Source organism: Scyliorhinus canicula, chromosome 12 (assembly GCF_902713615.1).
Source record: "Scyliorhinus canicula chromosome 12, sScyCan1.1, whole genome shotgun sequence".
NCBI lineage: Eukaryota > Metazoa > Chordata > Chondrichthyes > Carcharhiniformes > Scyliorhinidae > Scyliorhinus > Scyliorhinus canicula.
In genome coordinates this window covers 153,255,378-153,272,301 of record NC_052157.1, presented here as the reverse complement: position 1 = coordinate 153,272,301, position 16,924 = coordinate 153,255,378, and the positions used below count along the sequence as shown (strand labels likewise).

General features: G+C 47.3%; 1 protein-coding gene across 1 annotated transcript in view; it reads right to left on the bottom strand.

Annotated features, from left to right (window-relative positions):
* LOC119974341 (multidrug and toxin extrusion protein 1-like) overlaps nt 1-16,499 on the bottom strand; it is a 48,510-nt gene extending 32,011 nt beyond the window's left edge. The window contains exons 1-4 of the mRNA XM_038813113.1: nt 16,353-16,499; nt 5,439-5,540; nt 3,481-3,549; nt 106-254 (exon numbers count right to left, since the gene is read on the bottom strand). Of these exons, the coding sequence (XP_038669041.1) occupies nt 106-254; nt 3,481-3,549; nt 5,439-5,540; nt 16,353-16,499 (467 nt within the window). The remainder of the gene's footprint in view (nt 1-105; nt 255-3,480; nt 3,550-5,438; nt 5,541-16,352) is intronic.
* Between the last annotated feature and the right edge of the window lie 425 nt (nt 16,500-16,924).

Sequence of the window (16,924 nt, the reverse complement as noted above, 5' to 3'; positions counted from 1 at the left end):
TAGTGTATCATTTATGTGCGTAATTAGGGAACAAAACACTTTGTCTATGCAGCTGACCGGGACGTCTGTCAGTTGGAGTAAGGTCATAATGGACAAGGTTCTCACTTGGCCACTGCAGGAGATTGTTTGAAAGCCAGCAAAATTTGCTCGATGTTGATGAGGAAGGCACAGCAGGGAAAGCAGACTATGCTGAGAATGAGGATCCCTCTTTGGAGGATCACCCCGATTCGCTTCAAGTTCTTGCTGCCAAATGTCTGAAAAATCAGAATAAAAATTAAAGTGAATTGAATCAATGGTGACTGTTGCGTCAAATTCTGATGATCCCGCTTTTCTACAACAACTGCAACTGTATCAAAAAATTAAATAACGTATTTATTTACCAAAACCATAACAGAACACAAGCAGAATAATAATGATAATAATAATCGCTTATTGTCACAAGTAGGCTTCAATGAAGTTACTGTGAAAAGCCCCTAGTTGCCACATTCCGGCACCTGTTCGGGGAGGCCGGTACGGGAATTGAACCCGCGCTGCTGGCATTGTTCTGCATTACAAGACAGCCGTTTAGCCATTTAATACTGCGGATGCTGGAATCTGAAACAAGGACAGAGGAATCTGGAAAATCTCAGCCGGTCAGGCAGCATCTGGAGGGAGAGAAAGCAGTGTTAATGTTTCGGGTCCTTTTCGCCCTTCCTCAGAACTCTGACTGCACAGCGGCACAGTGGTTAGCACTGCTGCCTCACAGCGCCAGGGATCTGGGTTCACCTCCTACCTCGTGTGGCTCTCTGTGTGGAGTTTGTACGTATCTCCCCGTGTCTGCGTGGGTTTCCTCCAGGGGCTCCGGTTTCCTCCCACAGTCCAAAGCTGTGTCGGTTAGGTGGATTGACGGTGCTAAATTGCCCCTTAGTTACCAAAGGTTAGGTGGAGTTACGGCAATAGGATTGGGGACTGGGCCTGGGTGGGATACCCTTTCAGAGGGTCGGTGCAGACTCTATGAGCCGCATAGTCTCCTTTTGCACTGTGGGGACTCTATGATTCTATAACTGGTTTAGCACAGTTGGCTAAACAGCTGATTTGTAATGCAGAACAATGCCAGCAGCGCAGGTTCAATTCCCATACCGGCCTCCCCGAACGGGCGCCAGAATGTGGCAACTAGGGGCTTTTCACAGTAACTTCATTGAAGCCTACATGTGACAATAAGTGATTATTATTATTATAACTATCTCATGGGTCACACACTTTAACCATCTCTCTTTGTACCTTGGTATATCATCATCAATCCCATTTCTAACCAGATGTTAGATGTTTTAACACAACTTAGGTAGTATTTAGGGTTGATCAATTATTATGGTAAATTTGTTGCGAATTTAGCAACATGGATATAGCCTTTACACATTTCGCTCTGTGTCAAACAGGCATGGTACTGGTCAGAAGAATGTGCAAGTGCGTACAATCAGATAAGCGATGCCTTACAGAAGTCAGAGCTAATGGTTCATTACTATCCAAGCTAAAGTTACAACTTGCTTGCGATTAATCACCTTCTGGCGTTGGTGCAGTTATCTCGTACATAATGCGTTCGGGAGAGCAACGACCCATCGTATTTGCTTCATAAATTCTGACTGGCACTGAAACAAATTACGCTCAGCTAAAAAAAGAGGTTTCGAGCATCATTTTGGGGGTAAGAAGATTCCACCACCACATTTATGGATGTAATTTTACTCTTTTGACAGACCATCAACCCCTGACCACAATCTGTGGGTCAAGGCATTCCTTCTTTGTCAGCTGGTAGATTACAAAGATGATCATTGATATTGCTGGCATGCACATACAATACCAAATAACACAACAGGCAAATGCTGACCCTTTTGTCAAGATTGCCGTTACATGTCAAGCGTGTCTCATAGAACTGCGGAACCATGGAATCCCTACACTGCAGAAGGGGACAACATTTGAAAACCGGAGGAGGCCACGAGTAGTGACAATGGTACTCAGTTCACTTCGAAGAAATTCAAGGACTACCCGAACGGTAAACGCCACATCAAGTCAGCTCCATACCACCTTGCAATGAATGGGTTGACTGAAAGTTTTGTTTCGTCATTGAAATATTACATCAAGGCATCGAAGGATCAGAGGTCATGGGCATGAAGAATGAACAAATTCTTAATGTCTTACCGGAACACCGCACATGCAACAGCACACAGTTCACCAGCACTGCTGGCGTTCAGGCAGAAAATGCAAACACAGTTCGATTCGTTAATACCACCTAATACTTATGAGATTGTCAAGTGGCAGCACCAAGCACAGATTGCTCGGAGAGAATAAAACTCAAAAAGACGAGCATTCAATCAAGGAGAGCGAGTGCCAGCCAGAAGCTACGCCTCGAGCGGGAAATGGTTACCTGCTGTGATCCTCGCAAAGAAAGGTCCAATATCACACATACATAGGCAGGTGGTGAAAGAATTTGGCGGCATCATACTGACCAACTGCTAGCTTCACAAAGTGAAATCGCTGAATCCCCTCAGAGAGTACTTCCAGTGGAAACTTTGGACAGTGATATGGTGGTTAGCACTGCTGCTTCTCTGCGCCAAGGACCAGGGTTCGATTCCGGCCTATTGACTGTGTGGAGTTTGCACCTTCTCCCCGTGCCTGCGGGGGTTTCCTCCGGGTGCTCCGGTTTCCTCCTACAGTCCAAAGCTGTGCAGATTAGATGGATTGGCCGTGATAAATTGACCCTTACGTGTTCAAAGATGTGCAGGTTATTTGGATAGTCCATGATCAATGCACGGGTATATGGGGATAGGATGGGTGAGAGGGCTCTTTCGGAGGGTTGGTATGGATTCAATGGGCTGAATGGCCTCCTTCTGCACTGTAGGGATTCGATCCTATACTTTGGAAGAGAGCCTGAACACAGGTAAGTTCGGATTCTGTTTCTGAGGACATTGCAGTGCTAGAGATAGACACTGGAGTAACTTTCCAGGAACAAAGGACACTTCCAAGGTCATGAGTAGCCAGGTTCCAGAATGTTGAATACAACCCAAAAGGGGGTAGACATCTACCTGAAAGATTGTCTTATTAAATTGTACGTGTATATATAGAGATAATGGATAAGTGTGTTTGCTGGATAATAGTCATTATGATTGTACTAAAGAAGCAAAGGGGGAAGGGTGTTATGTATCATAAAATACATCGCTGCTGGTGAAACGTCACGTGATCTATAGTGACGTCAGCAGTGAGTGTTAAACACTCAGGCATCAGTTCTCCATCTTAGATTGTAGGATCATCACCCCTAACTAAAACCTCACATCCGTGTTTGTACGAATCCAGAGCGTGAGCACTTCTGTACCTTTTCTCTTTGCGGCAGATTCATAGACGTAATACTCTAGGCCTGAGTTTCAAACATCAATTCTTCCTTGGGTTAGCGAATTAATTTTCGGGAGAACATCACCGCCCATTGCACAGCTTGGAGTTAACTGCACCTACCTGAGATATGAGTGTGTCACACGCCGACGACAAGCCAGTACCAATGGAGATACCTGCTACAGATATTGACTGTGCAAAAGAAAGAAAGAAAAGGAACCATTTAGCAAGATCCATCCTGGGATGTCAACAACACGCGACAAAATAATACAGAACATGGCGGCCTTTCCCACTGTCAGAATCGTCCGGGGCCACTGAAGACGAGCCCTCCCACGGGGGCGGGCGAACCATATAAAATTCCGGAGACATTGGCAGGGCTGGAAAATCCCATTCACGGATTTTCTCTGAAAGATGGGGGGGGGGGGGGTTTTTTTGCTCTTCATTCTTTTCCTCTTTTTCTCTCCTTCCCAGCAGAAACTAATTTTTGATGACCTTTTATTCGCTCCAGACTCGACGGTTCCAATATTCTCCAAACGACATCTGATCTTCCGCCCTTCCTAAACTGCACTCGTACACAACTTTGCTGCCCCAATCCTAATTGACGCTAAGTCCCCTTCCTTTACGATAAGTGCCCCATGTTAAACTTTGTGGCCACACAGTCATTCTGAGCACACGATAATCCCGGTAAGTCATTCTGTGCATGGGGTCATGCAAAAGGACTTAAAGGTCCTGTGCTTTCAAATTAACAGGCCGCAATAAAAAAACAATTAGAGGAGACAGTGTCCACAATATAGAGGTACATTAGTTTCCGATACAGCAATGCTTCAAATGTAGAATTCATATCCTGGTGTTCAGCTTCTTACCTAGCATCACCCTTCCCTATCACTGTGACTAATTCCATCCTTTCAACCCTCCAAGAGCCCATCCTCTTCCAATTCATCCCCCTACTGGTGGCACTGCTTTCAGTTGCCCAGTATCTGGAATGCCCATCCTCAAACTCTTTGCCTTTCCGATTCTCTCCCCTCCATCAGGGATAGTCCTTCAAGCTTATCTTGCTGATTAAGCTTTGGGTCATTCTTTCCTTCTTGACTCGGTGTCAAATTATTTGTCTGATCATACGCCTGTGGATATAATATAACCTCCTCTGATCTTTATTAGTTGTCTTGGGGCAGTTTACTCTGTTGGTGTGCTATGTAAATGCCAGTTGTTGTTGTTGTCAGCACAGTCCTTTGGGCCTCAGCAGCCCATGAGTAACTTGCACAAGTGACCAGTCCTCGCGTGTGAGCCAAGTGCTTCACAGAGGATTAACTGAGCCCAGTCTAATTCCCACCTAATGTCCTCACACATCGGCCTTCCAGGATGGCTCAATGGTGATGAGGTGGGATTCCGATCTGACGGTTCTGTTCCTCAGCCCAGAGCCACTGAAGCAAGTGTTTCTACTGAGGGCAACAGGTAAAGGCCAGACTTCTTGATGAGCCATCAATTGCACGAGAGACGAGTTGCTTTACAAAAGTTAGGCTTTAATAAACTAGAACTTAGCCCTGCGGTTGTCTACAATAAAATGGACGACCGCCGGGCGTTTGACTATTTATACCTCGGCAAGGAGGCGTGGTTAACTCAGCCTCTCGACCAATCGGTCGAGAGGCACATGACCGACCAGGGCCAATGGTAAGCCGGTGTTCTGCCCCAATGGCAGACAGGTATGCAAATCATATCACCACACTTCTTTACAAGGAGCATTCCATCAGCTGATAAAGGCACTAAGCTCAAAATGATAGGAAGCAATCCAATTCCATCCTTATTTTTTTTTAAGAGTACCCAATTCAATTTTTTCCCCCAATTAAGGGACAATTTATCGTGGTCAATCCACCTACCCTGCACATCTTTGGGTTGTGGGGGCAAACACGGGGAGAGTGTGCAAACTCCACACGGGCAGTGACCCAGGGCCGGGTTCAAACCTGGGACCTCGGCGTAGTGAGGCAGCAGTGCTAACCATTGCGCCACCGTGCTGCCCACCCATCATTATTTTATACAGCATACCTCGTGATGAATAAATGCGCACATTCTGAACATAAACTCACCGCTGTGGCAAGACTAACAGCATCCAATTCAACTTTTCCCAAATGTCCACAAAACGCGAAGCTGACAACATTTATTAGAAGCATCATCAACTCTGTCAAAAACTGTGAAAGGAAAATGAGTGATAAATAACTTGCACAGGCCACTTAACATCGATCAAACTCTTATAGCTTTACTCTCACTAAACCCTTCATAAAACAGGTGTCCTTTTTACTCTTCAAATAGCTGAAGCATTTTAAATTGATTTATTTTTCTTTCTTTTTCTTTTCTTTTATAACTTTAGAGTCCCCAATTATTTTTTTCCAATTAAGGGGCAATTTAGCGTGGCCAATTCACCTGGCCTGCACATCTTTGGGTTGTGGGGGCGAAACCCACGCAGACACGGGGAGAATGTGCAAACTCCACACGGACAGTGACCCAGAGCCGGGATCGAACCTGCGACCTCAGCGCCGTGAGGCAGCAGTGCTCTTTAAATTGATTTCAATGTGGTTTCCACAGTTATGAAAGGAAGTGGCAACGTCGATACAGGCAAATTATTCACTGCTGGAGGGTCGGGATGCACAAATTCGAAACAATCGTCTTTGAAGTGTTGCACGTTTTACTATGGGCGTAAAACGCGTTTATTGGAGTGTATTAACACGCCTCCGAGTTCGACGTGTGCTTAACACTACTAGGCTCTGTTGTATGTAATTATTTAGCTCTGGAGTCGCCAGTTGCCGTATAGACAACGTCACAAGTATTCCAAGGTCAAGTTCAAAGTAATAAAGACGATACACCGATTAGTAAAGTTCAAACGATCAATATTTATTATACAGTTATAATAAATACTCATGCACACTAAGAGACTAAGCTATAACTAAACTTAAGTGAACAGAATACTTATCTAACAGGAACAGGCAAGGTCAGAGAACGAGGCCTTCGTCCTGGTCTTGTACTGCAGCCTTCAGCAAGCGTTCTGGTACTTGGGAGTCTAGTGGGCTTGGATCGCGTAGCGAGCGTTGAACTTACGGTTTCGGCGGCTGGTGCTCAACGGCTGGAGTCAGGATGCAAGATGTCAGTCAGAGCCGGAGCACGAGTTTAACAGACCGGGCTCTGTGGGGAATTTGCCTTTATACCCCTCTCTAATGTCCTTGCCCCCTTCTAGGCGGGCTCTACCTTTCGGTACCGATTGGAGCGTTTCCAAACGGTTACCTTCGAAATCCTCCAATGCGGGGGCTTTCCTCGATGTTGGGGGGGGTTTCGATATTCGTTACTCTGGTGCCATCCTGTCTGCACAACCAATTAAGTGTTACATTGAGATGGAAATGTTGCCATTGTTTGTGCCTGGATCTGGGCTGCCTCATCAGAATGTTAAGCGCTTTGCCATTAACACCTTTGGCTTGGAGATCTTGCACCTGGCCAGAAAACTGGTTTGCTGCTTGCAAAATGCTAATTAGTTGAGAGCAGGCTGTCTGTTCTCACTAAACAGGCTTTTCCTTCTGTCTTCCATTTTAGTTTGGCTCAGTGTCCATTTTGCGTGGCCAGCATGGCTACATTCCCTCCTTGTGATCCTCACAATCATACTATTGTGAAGGATCACCTATGTACGTTGCCTTCCTTGTGTTCTGACCTCTTGCCAGTTCCTGTTCTACTCTATTCTTAAACTATGGGAAGAAGAAAAAATTTTAACTAACATCTCTACTTGGCCCTATGTCAAAGGGACATGCATTACTACAACTGGGAACCTCTACCTATCACTATTAACCTTAACCTTAACTTAACATTTCATCACTCTAAAACCTTAATCATTCACACCACAACATCACACTTCCCAACTCGGCAGTCGAGTATGGAACAATATAATACATGGCTGAACTTTTTATTTACAGAGTGTTGTAATCAGTGAGGGGTTGAGGGGTTTGGTGGAATCCGAAGATGGGGGATTGAACTCTATAGATGGGTGAGGTGCTGGAACGAGAGGCCCTCCTCTTCCATTTCCTCAACCTGAGGGTCTGTACTAGTATGATGAGGATCGCGATCACCAACAGTGATTCGATTATATAGGACATGGAGTACCACGTCATGAATTTAGTGCACCAGGTCTGAACCTCGCTGATCAGAGCTGAGCACTGGGGGTTTGCTGTAATTGAAACATTTACGGTGGGGGTTGTGGGGGAAACGTGTCTTGTTTCCACACATATACACATGACATTTAGAAACAATAGGTGGGTTTCCATCATTTTGCTGTTCTTCTTCTTTCTCTTCCTTCTTCCTCCGGTATTGACAATCCTGGCTTCGACCTCTGTCTCGTCCTTTGAAACCTTTGGGATCAAGCACAGTATCTGTCAATACACAGTTTAAGACCTTTACTTGTTAGTGCATCTGTCTTTCAAAACCCAATTGACCCTTTAAAATGACTGGCTAAGTCACACCCTGTGACTCCCCTCATTTTTTTTCAAAAAGCGAATTTAAAGACCAGCATACACCTAACAATCCTTCCTTCTGCGAGCCGTCTCGCAGGCTTTGCTAGTTTACCATCCGAATGTTCCCGGATGTAAATAGCATGTGGGATGGCGGCCGAAGGGCTACCTAACTTAAAATGAAAACAAACTTTGAAACAAACATCCGAATGAGTTGCGTATGGGCCGCGACGGGTACGAGTTGGATGGAGTCCCCGGGTAGGGCGTGCTGTGCCATACCCGAGCTTGGCTGACCAAGGGTTGGTTCTCAGACAGGGCGGGTCCTCAGTGCCGTTTGTCCACTGCCTGAGTAACCTGGAGAGAAAAACGGGTATGAATGTGTTGACCATGACTTGCAGCCTCTATTTCGCCGAATAGAGGGGCACCTAAAAACCAAGGGAGTCAAGATGCTCCAACTGAGGACATCACTGAAGTTCTCAGAGATATCTGCAGATAAACTATGTGGCGGGTGGCCTTACAACTTTGGAAAGGATCTCCAATCAAACCGAAGTTCTCAAAAGTTTCGGCAGACAAGCTAACGTGTATGTGAGGTGGTCACAATCTTTTCAGCTGAAAAGAAGATGTCCATCCTCCAGCTGAACCATTTACTTTACTGAAAACGAAACAGACATAAAACGAAGACAAACATACGTGCAGGTTCCATCAGAAAGGACATTGTTTCCCTCAAACGATTCCTATTTTACATCATCTGGACACCTCACTTTGATTCTGCCTCTGTGAACAGGGTCACAAAGGGGTTGTCGTGTCGGGAGTCAGACACCGTGTCGTCCTGCTCTCCCGGATCCCACACCCTTGTGTGGATCAGGCATGAAACTTTGGAATTGTGTGACCGGGGGTCACTTTCATCGTTACGGACAAGTCTGTAGGAATTGTCCCTGTGCCATTGTGTAGTGTCGAGTGTGTTGTCGGGGTAGTCGGGGTCGGGTGGTGGTTCTGGATATTTGAGGTAGGTGACTTCCATGGGGTCACTGGAGTCGGGGTCGTAGTTGGTGCAGTGTGGGCTGTATGGCTGTGTGCTGTCGCTGTCTTCAGAGTCAGTGTCTGTCCTGCTGTCTCTGCTGTGGCAGCTTGTGGGCGTGTCGGGGCGTGGTCTGTAGTGGTCTGTGGGCGGAGTCGTGGGCGAGTCCGTTGATGAACTGGTCTGTGAGGGGGATGGTGGAGAAGTGTCTCTGGTGGGCGGGGTGAAGTGTTCTGCTGCATCTAGCAGTACATGGTGAGCATGGTTGGCCTGTGTTCCATATGCCTTTAACTGGTTTATATGAAACCACGCGGTCTTCCCATTAGGATACTTTATCCTGTAAACGGAGGGGCTAATTTTGTCCGAAATTGAGTAGGGACCGGAATATTTTGGAGCCAAAAAACTGCTGGGGTTATAAACAGATAACATTACCTGTTGCCCAACCTGGAATTCTGTGGTGTGTACGGTCTTATTGAAACAGGCAGTACGTTGCTGTCGGCGTTTCCCTAGCTGGACTGCGGCTGCGATCTGTGCAGACCTCACAGTCTCAACTAGATCTTTAACTGCCTTTTCATGTGTGAGGGCCGTCACTTCGGGGCTTGTCATGTCCAGTCCTAAAAGGAATTCTGTACCTTTCATAGGGCGTCCGGTCATGAGTGTATGTGGTGTGTATCCTGTAGATGTGGAGACAGTGTTCCTTATGAACATAAGTGCAAATGGGAGCACTGAATCCCATGTGGAATTATTCTCTTGAACCATTTTCCTGAGGGTCGTTTTTAGGGTCCGATTCATGCGCTCCACAATCCCGCTGGACTGTGGATGATACGCAATATGGAAGTTTTGTTTTATACCGAATATTGTCAGGACGTTCCTCATGACCCGTCCTGTAAAGTGAGATCCCTGGTCCGAATCGATACTTCGGGGTAAACCCCATCTCGTGAAGATGTGGTGGGTCAGGATCTTTGCAGCTGTCTTAGCTGTGTTTGTACGTGATGGAAATGCCTCTACCCATTTTGTAAAGGTATCTATCACCACCAGAACATACTTATAGCCATTCCGACAAGGGGGCAATGGACCTATAAAATCGATCTGGAGGTTTGTCCAAGGGCCGTTAACTGGGCGAGTATGCCGAAGTTGTGCTTTCTTAGAATACCGCTCCGGGTTATTCTGAGCACAAATCAGGCAATTCTCTATATAGTGTGTGACATCTGTCCTGAGATTAGGCCACCAACAGAGTTGCCTGAGGTGCCGCGTGGTTGAATCAATTCCTTGGTGTCCGTGGTTATCGTGAAATAAAGCAATCATTGCATTTCTATCCTGCTGTGGGACCACATAAAGTTGATCCTTAATGATCACACCCTCATGTGTGGTCAGTGCGTGTTTAAAGTGTTCGTACGCAGGCACAAAGTTTCCCTTGAAAACCTCCCTGAGGTCTCCGTCCTGTTTCTGTGCTGCTACGAGATCTTTAACCTCTGTTTGTGAGACTTGTACTGCGCTCACAGGGGCGCTAGCTGGTGCGCTAGCTGGGGGGGTCCATAAGTGTCCTCTCCTGGAACCTGCCTTAGCCAACGCGTCGGCTTTTACATTCCCAGGGGGTGATGACCTATGGTGGCTGCGAACTTTTATTATGCCGAAGGTCCTGTCCTTCGCTTTGTCTAGAATATGCTGGAGTAGAGGGGCTGATGGAAGGGGTTTCCCGTCTGCGGAGACAAAACCTCTTGTCCTCCACAGGGGTAGAAAATCTGTCAAACTGTTGCATACATATAAGCTGTCTGAATATATGTCTGCTGGGCTGGGGAAAGAAGCGGGGTGGTCCACTATATACGCTATGGCTGCTAGCTCTGCTGCCTGCGCGCCTAAGTGACCAGGTAACTTCAGTGCTATTTCCTCGAGAGCGCGCCCCTGCGCGTCCTCGACGTAGATGCCGCATCCAGTGATACGCTCACCATTTAAAACTGTGGATGAACCGTCCACGTATATCTTGAGGGGTCCACACGTGTGTGTGTGTGGGGTGTCTTGTGCTGGGTTTCCTAGCTTCCTGGGGGGTGTTTTTGCTATGAAGGGGCCTGTGTTATGCAGGGGAGCTACAATTTCACAGTCATGGGGCTGTCCGGGGTATTGGAGGTTGTCTGCTAAATATGTGTGTGTGCGTGTCCGTTTTACAGTAATGTCCCGTCCTTGTAAAAGTAGGGTCCACCTAGCTGCCCTAATCTGGCTAACTGAACCGTCCTTCAGTCGACCGTCTAGTAGTAGCTGTGTGGGTGTGTGTTCGGTTAGAATGGTGATGGGGTTTAGTCCGGTTATGTATGAAAAGTACTGTACTGCCCAGAAGACAGCAAGGAGGTGCCTCTCACAGGCAGAGAATCCTTGTTCTACCGGGTCTAACAGTCGGGAGGCATAAGCCACTGGTCTTAGCTGCTCGTGCCGTTCCTGAAGCAACACGGCCGAGAGGGTCAGATCTGTGCTAGCTACCTCGATTGCGTACGGGGAAAGTTGGTCTGGGACTAGCAGCGCGGGATGCTGCACTAAGGGCTCGTTTTAACTCCTCCACAGCGCCTGTATGCTGCGGAAGCCATTCCCAGGGGACTCCTTTCTTAAGGAGGTCTGAAAGTGGGGCGGCTTTTGTCGCGAATCCGTCTATGTGGTTCCGACAATAGCCAACCAGTCCTAAAAATGACCGGAGGGCTGAAGCATTCTGGGGAAGGGGCAATTTGACAATCGAATCAATTCTTTTGAATTCGATCTCGCGTTTGCCGTGTGTGATGACTGTTCCCAAATACATCACTTTACTTTCCAATATCTGGGCCTTTCTGGGGTTAACTTTACATCCAATTGAAGTCAACAATTCCAGGAGTTCGGCCAGAAGCGAAATGTGCTCTGCCTTTGTGTCTGTCTGCAGTAGTAGGTCGTCTACATACTGTACCAGACATTCGGGGCGGGAAAATTTTTCTAGTCCACTTGCCAGCTGTCGGTGGAAAATGGAGGGTGAATTGTGGAATCCTTGTGGGAGGCATGTCCACGTATACTGCTGAGTCTTAAAAGTGAATGCAAATTTGTATTGGCACGCTTTTGCCAATGGTATTGACCAGAATCCATTACTGATATCCAATACCGTGAAGTACTTGGCGTTGAGACCCTGCTTGAGCATGGTCTCGGGACTAGTAGCTACCGTTGGGGCTACTGCAGGGGTTACTTTATTGAGTTCCCGATAATCGATGGTCAGACGCCATGATCCATCGGGCTTCCTCACTGGCCAAATAGGGGCATTGTTGGTGGAGGCTACCGTTCTCAGTACACCTTGGTCCAACAAGCTACCTATAACTTTTTCTATTTCCACCTCTGCCTCGAGGGGAAATCTATATTGCTTTTGCGGTCGGGGGTCCTGTCCGGTAACATGAACTTGTCCAGTCATTCTGCCACAGTCATGACGGTGACTTGCAAATGCTGTCCTGTGTTTGTTCAGTAATGCTTTAATTTGTCTGTCTGTGTGGAGTGTAGTCAGGTCGAATGAGTACTCTCCCACTGCGCTAATCCGATTAGCGTAGTCTCCTACTGTGAGGGTGGCTGGTGCTCTGTCTGCTCTCGCCATGCGCCAGACACACTGGTTCACTGGGTCGAACGATAAGCTGTGTGTGTTCATAAAATCAATCCCTAGGATGTGTTCTGCTGTCCTGGGAAGGTTTACTAGAACTACGGGGTGCCTTGTGCTAATGTTCCCTAGCTGAATTGCTATGGGTGCTGTAATGTGCCCCTGCTGCGAGTGTCCGGTGAACCCGCTAAGTGTAATGGTGGAGGTGGTCGGCCACGTGTCTGAGTGTGCCGTGATCGTAGAGTTAATGGTGGTGCGGGATCCTCCTGTGTCCCAGAGTAATTCTATGGGCTTCCCTTTGACTTTCGCTGTGACTACGGGCCTCCCTGATGAGTCCCATAGTGTGTCACAGACCCAAGTGGGGGAGCCCGGACACCGTCAGTCCGTCTCGTCCACATTGGTGGGTCCTGACTGTACTGTAACATTATGGATCGGTTTTGACTTATTGCGGTTCAGAGTGCCTGTCTGCTGGCCTCTCTGAGATCGCTGGGGTGCTTGGCACTCTTTAGCCCAATGCCCTAACTGTCCACAGTTATAGCATTCCTGTCCTTTCTGCTGAGGGCTGCTCTTCCCTTCATTTACCCATGCGGGCTTCTGGTGCTCTCTGACTGCTTGGATATCTGCAGCAGCCTGAGCCTCTTCTGGGGATCTAACTTTGCCTTTTGCCTGAAGCGATTGCTCCCAAGCGCGGGACAACCTTTTCAGGACCCATTTCTCGTTATGGGCCTCTCTGAGGGGTCATAGCTGTTGCAAGCGCTCTGTCCTGCTTCTGTTGCGTGGGAGATGATTGTGCGCGTCCATTTAACCATGTTTTCGCGGGTTAAATGCGCTCTATCTAATTGTCCAAAAACTGCGCTGAAATGAATCCACAGCCTTCCTGCGAATGCTGTGGGGTGTTCGGATCTTTTCTGCCTGCATTTGTTTAATCCTTCAACTGGGTCACCTCTATTGTACCCTATGGCATCTAAAATGGCGGTGTGCATCTCCTCTAGGCTGCCTCCTGCCACGTTCTGTGGGTCGGGGAGGGCTGCTACTACACTTTGGTCTAAACTCAGCACGGTGAGCTTAACCTGCTCTCTCTCATCCAGGCCGTACATGGTAGCCTGCTGTTTCACTTTTGCGAAAAATTGGTGGGGGTCTGCGGTGGGGAGGAACGGAGTGATCTTTTCACACGCGTCCCTTAGCTGGGTTACTGTTAAAGGGGTGGTGTAGGTTATGTCTGGGGCGCCTTCTGATTCGGCTTTTCTCTGCGTGGTTACGGGATTCATGGGTGCGGTTATGGTCTGAGCTGTGGGGGGTTGGGGTGCCTGTCGTTTCTGCTGAGCTGCTGGCGCACATGTTCCCTGAACATAACGCTGCGCTGTCTCGCTTAATTCCTGCCAATCTGGGGCATTTTCCCCATCTAACTGAGCTCCAAAGGTGCTTTGGAAGCCATTCTGCACCGAAAGCAGAGATTGCAATTCCGCAATCTGTTTCCTGCATTTCGCGTGGTCAACTGTGCTTTGTCTTTGTTCGGTCGTTGCAGCATGGAGTGCTCTCAAAGCTGCTTTGAGATCAGAACATTGCCTCTGCAATGCCTCCACCTGCTTTTCTGATTCCTGTCTTATCAGAATGGCACGTTGCACGTCCTGATAGGCTTTCTCATACTGGGTCTGGGAACTGCTCAGATGAGCTAGACAAGACTGATGAGCCCTTTTGGCATCATCCACCTCTCTATCCTTCTCTGCCAACTTCCCTTTGAGATCCAGATTCTCCTTCTCGACGGCCCTGACATCGACCTTACTCATCCTATTCCTCTCTTCTAAATCTGTCCGGAGCGTCCTGATGACCTCCTCTGCGCCTCGCAACTGTGCCAAACAGGACACAATCGCCATCGGCTTGCGTGCTTTACCTAGGTTCTTTTTGTGTATTTGAGAGAGGTTATCCCACCAAGTATGACCTATACTCCCGGGACCTGTCTCCTCATTTGCACAAAACTCTTTCCAAAGGGGCCATCCCTTTCCTTGTAAATATTTGCGGAGTTCCAGCTCCCACGTGGGACACTGGCCTACCCTGCTACTGTTGCTGGTCGCTGCGACCACAAACTTTGCTGGATCCATCAGACGTTCCATTGCCTGCATGGCCATTTCCTCTGACTCTCTTTGTATAATTTGGAACAGGGGGTTGTTGGGGTTGTGTTTCAAGAAACGGGTACGGCTTACGCTATGTTCCGTTAACAAAACTACCGAAAGTTTGTCGCAACAAAAAGCTTTCAGTTTTACCTTACAGCCCTGTTAGTACGCATGCACTAAACACACTTCCGAATTACGCTTATTATTTTGAACACCTTGAATACTTGTGATCTCTTTCTTTCTCTGCAATTTGGAGTTCTAATTCAAATTTCAGGGTCCTGGACGGTGTGGGGTTTCCACTTACAACCGTGTCCCACCAGAGTCGCCACTAAATGTTGCACGTTTTACTATGGGCGTAAAACGCGTTTATTGGAGTGTATTAACACGCCTCCGAGTTCGACGTGTGCTTAACACTACTAGGCTCTGTTGTATGTAATTATTTAGCTCTGGAGTCGCCAGTTGCCGTATAGACAACGTCACAAGTATTCCAAGGTCAAGTTCAAAGTAATAAAGACGATACACCGATTAGTAAAGTTCAAACGATCAATATTTATTATACAGTTATAATAAATACTCATGCACACTAAGAGACTAAGCTATAACTAAACTTAAGTGAACAGAATACTTATCTAACAGGAACAGGCAAGGTCAGAGAACGAGGCCTTCGTCCTGGTCTTGTACTGCAGCCTTCAGCAAGCGTTCTGGTACTTGGGAGTCTAGTGGGCTTGGATCGCGTAGCGAGCGTTGAACTTACGGTTTCGGCGGCTGGTGCTCAACGGCTGGAGTCAGGATGCAAGATGTCAGTCAGAGCCGGAGCACGAGTTTAACAGACCGGGCTCTGTGGGGAATTTGCCTTTATACCCCTCTCTAATGTCCTTGCCCCCTTCTAGGCGGGCTCTACCTTTCGGTACCGATTGGAGCGTTTCCAAACGGTTACCTTCGAAATCCTCCAATGCGGGGGCTTTCCTCGATGTTGGGGGGGGTTTCGATATTCGTTACTCTGGTGCCATCCTGTCTGCACAACCAATTAAGTGTTACATTGAGATGGAAATGTTGCCATTGTTTGTGCCTGGATCTGGGCTGCCTCATCAGAATGTTAAGCGCTTTGCCATTAACACCTTTGGCTTGGAGATCTTGCACCTGGCCAGAAAACTGGTTTGCTGCTTGCAAAATGCTAATTAGTTGAGAGCAGGCTGTCTGTTCTCACTAAACAGGCTTTTCCTTCTGTCTTCCATTTTAGTTTGGCTCAGTGTCCATTTTGCGTGGCCAGCATGGCTACAGAAGTAATAAAACCAAAATCAGGCAGACGATTTTCACCTTTAGGGGAGGACGTTGCGGAATATGTTCACAGGCAAAGTCATTGATCGGCACTTTCCAAATGGGTGCAACAAAATGAATTGTGAAAACTTAAATGAAGGGCATTTCATAAATATGTTCAGTGAAGGTGGTTGGATGAATGGCATAATTAAACCGGAATGCAATAATTGTGCACAGAGATATGAGTTGCATCAGCGAGTTCTGTGAAGGAAATGAAACGAAAATCGCTTATTGTCACGAGTGGGCTTCAATGAAGTTACTGTGAAAAGCCCCTAGTCGCCACATTCTGGCGCCTGTCCGGGGAGGCTGGTACGGGGATCGAACCGTGCTGCTGGTCTGCTTTAAAAGCCAGCGATTTAGCCAACTGAGCTAAACCAGCCCCTAGCGAGCTAAACCAGCCCCTGATATAAATGCAATTAGATACATTTACAGACCGCGATGTGTGAACTGTATGGTGAGAAATTGGATAGGTGTAAACTCACCACCGGCCCCGCCAGTCTGGAGATCTCTTTTGCTTCCTGCCAGAAGTTGACGGGTGTCCATCTCCTTATTTTTCTCAGGAACAGGTCACCACAGGTTCCACGGGTCTGGCCAACATTGTCAGAGCTGAGTTGGGTTGAAATTTCCATTCTTCCAACCCTTCGCAAACAGCAAATAAGCCAGTTATTTTACTTCTCTTGCTTGTACATTTCCACCCTGGCACCCCGCCCTTCCAATAGGTTCCACACTCACCCCGCCGATATAAAATATTGTTACAATCTTAAATCCATTTTGCCACCTAGCCTTCTGATCATGATTAATTTTTAACACTTGTCCCTTCAGAGCTGAAGGCTGCATCATCTACATTTAAGGTCCAATGCTTTCATAGGATTTCTGTATATAAGTGATGAAAAGTTAATTATACTGGCTCTTCGCATTTCCAAATTTTACTTAACTGCTGTGCTGCGTCTCGGTGCCCATTTTGATGTAGGTTGAAGGAGATGATCAGTGTCCTCTGTAGCATAGAATCATAGAACCCGCACAGTGCAGAGGTCTGCATGGACCCTCTGAAAGA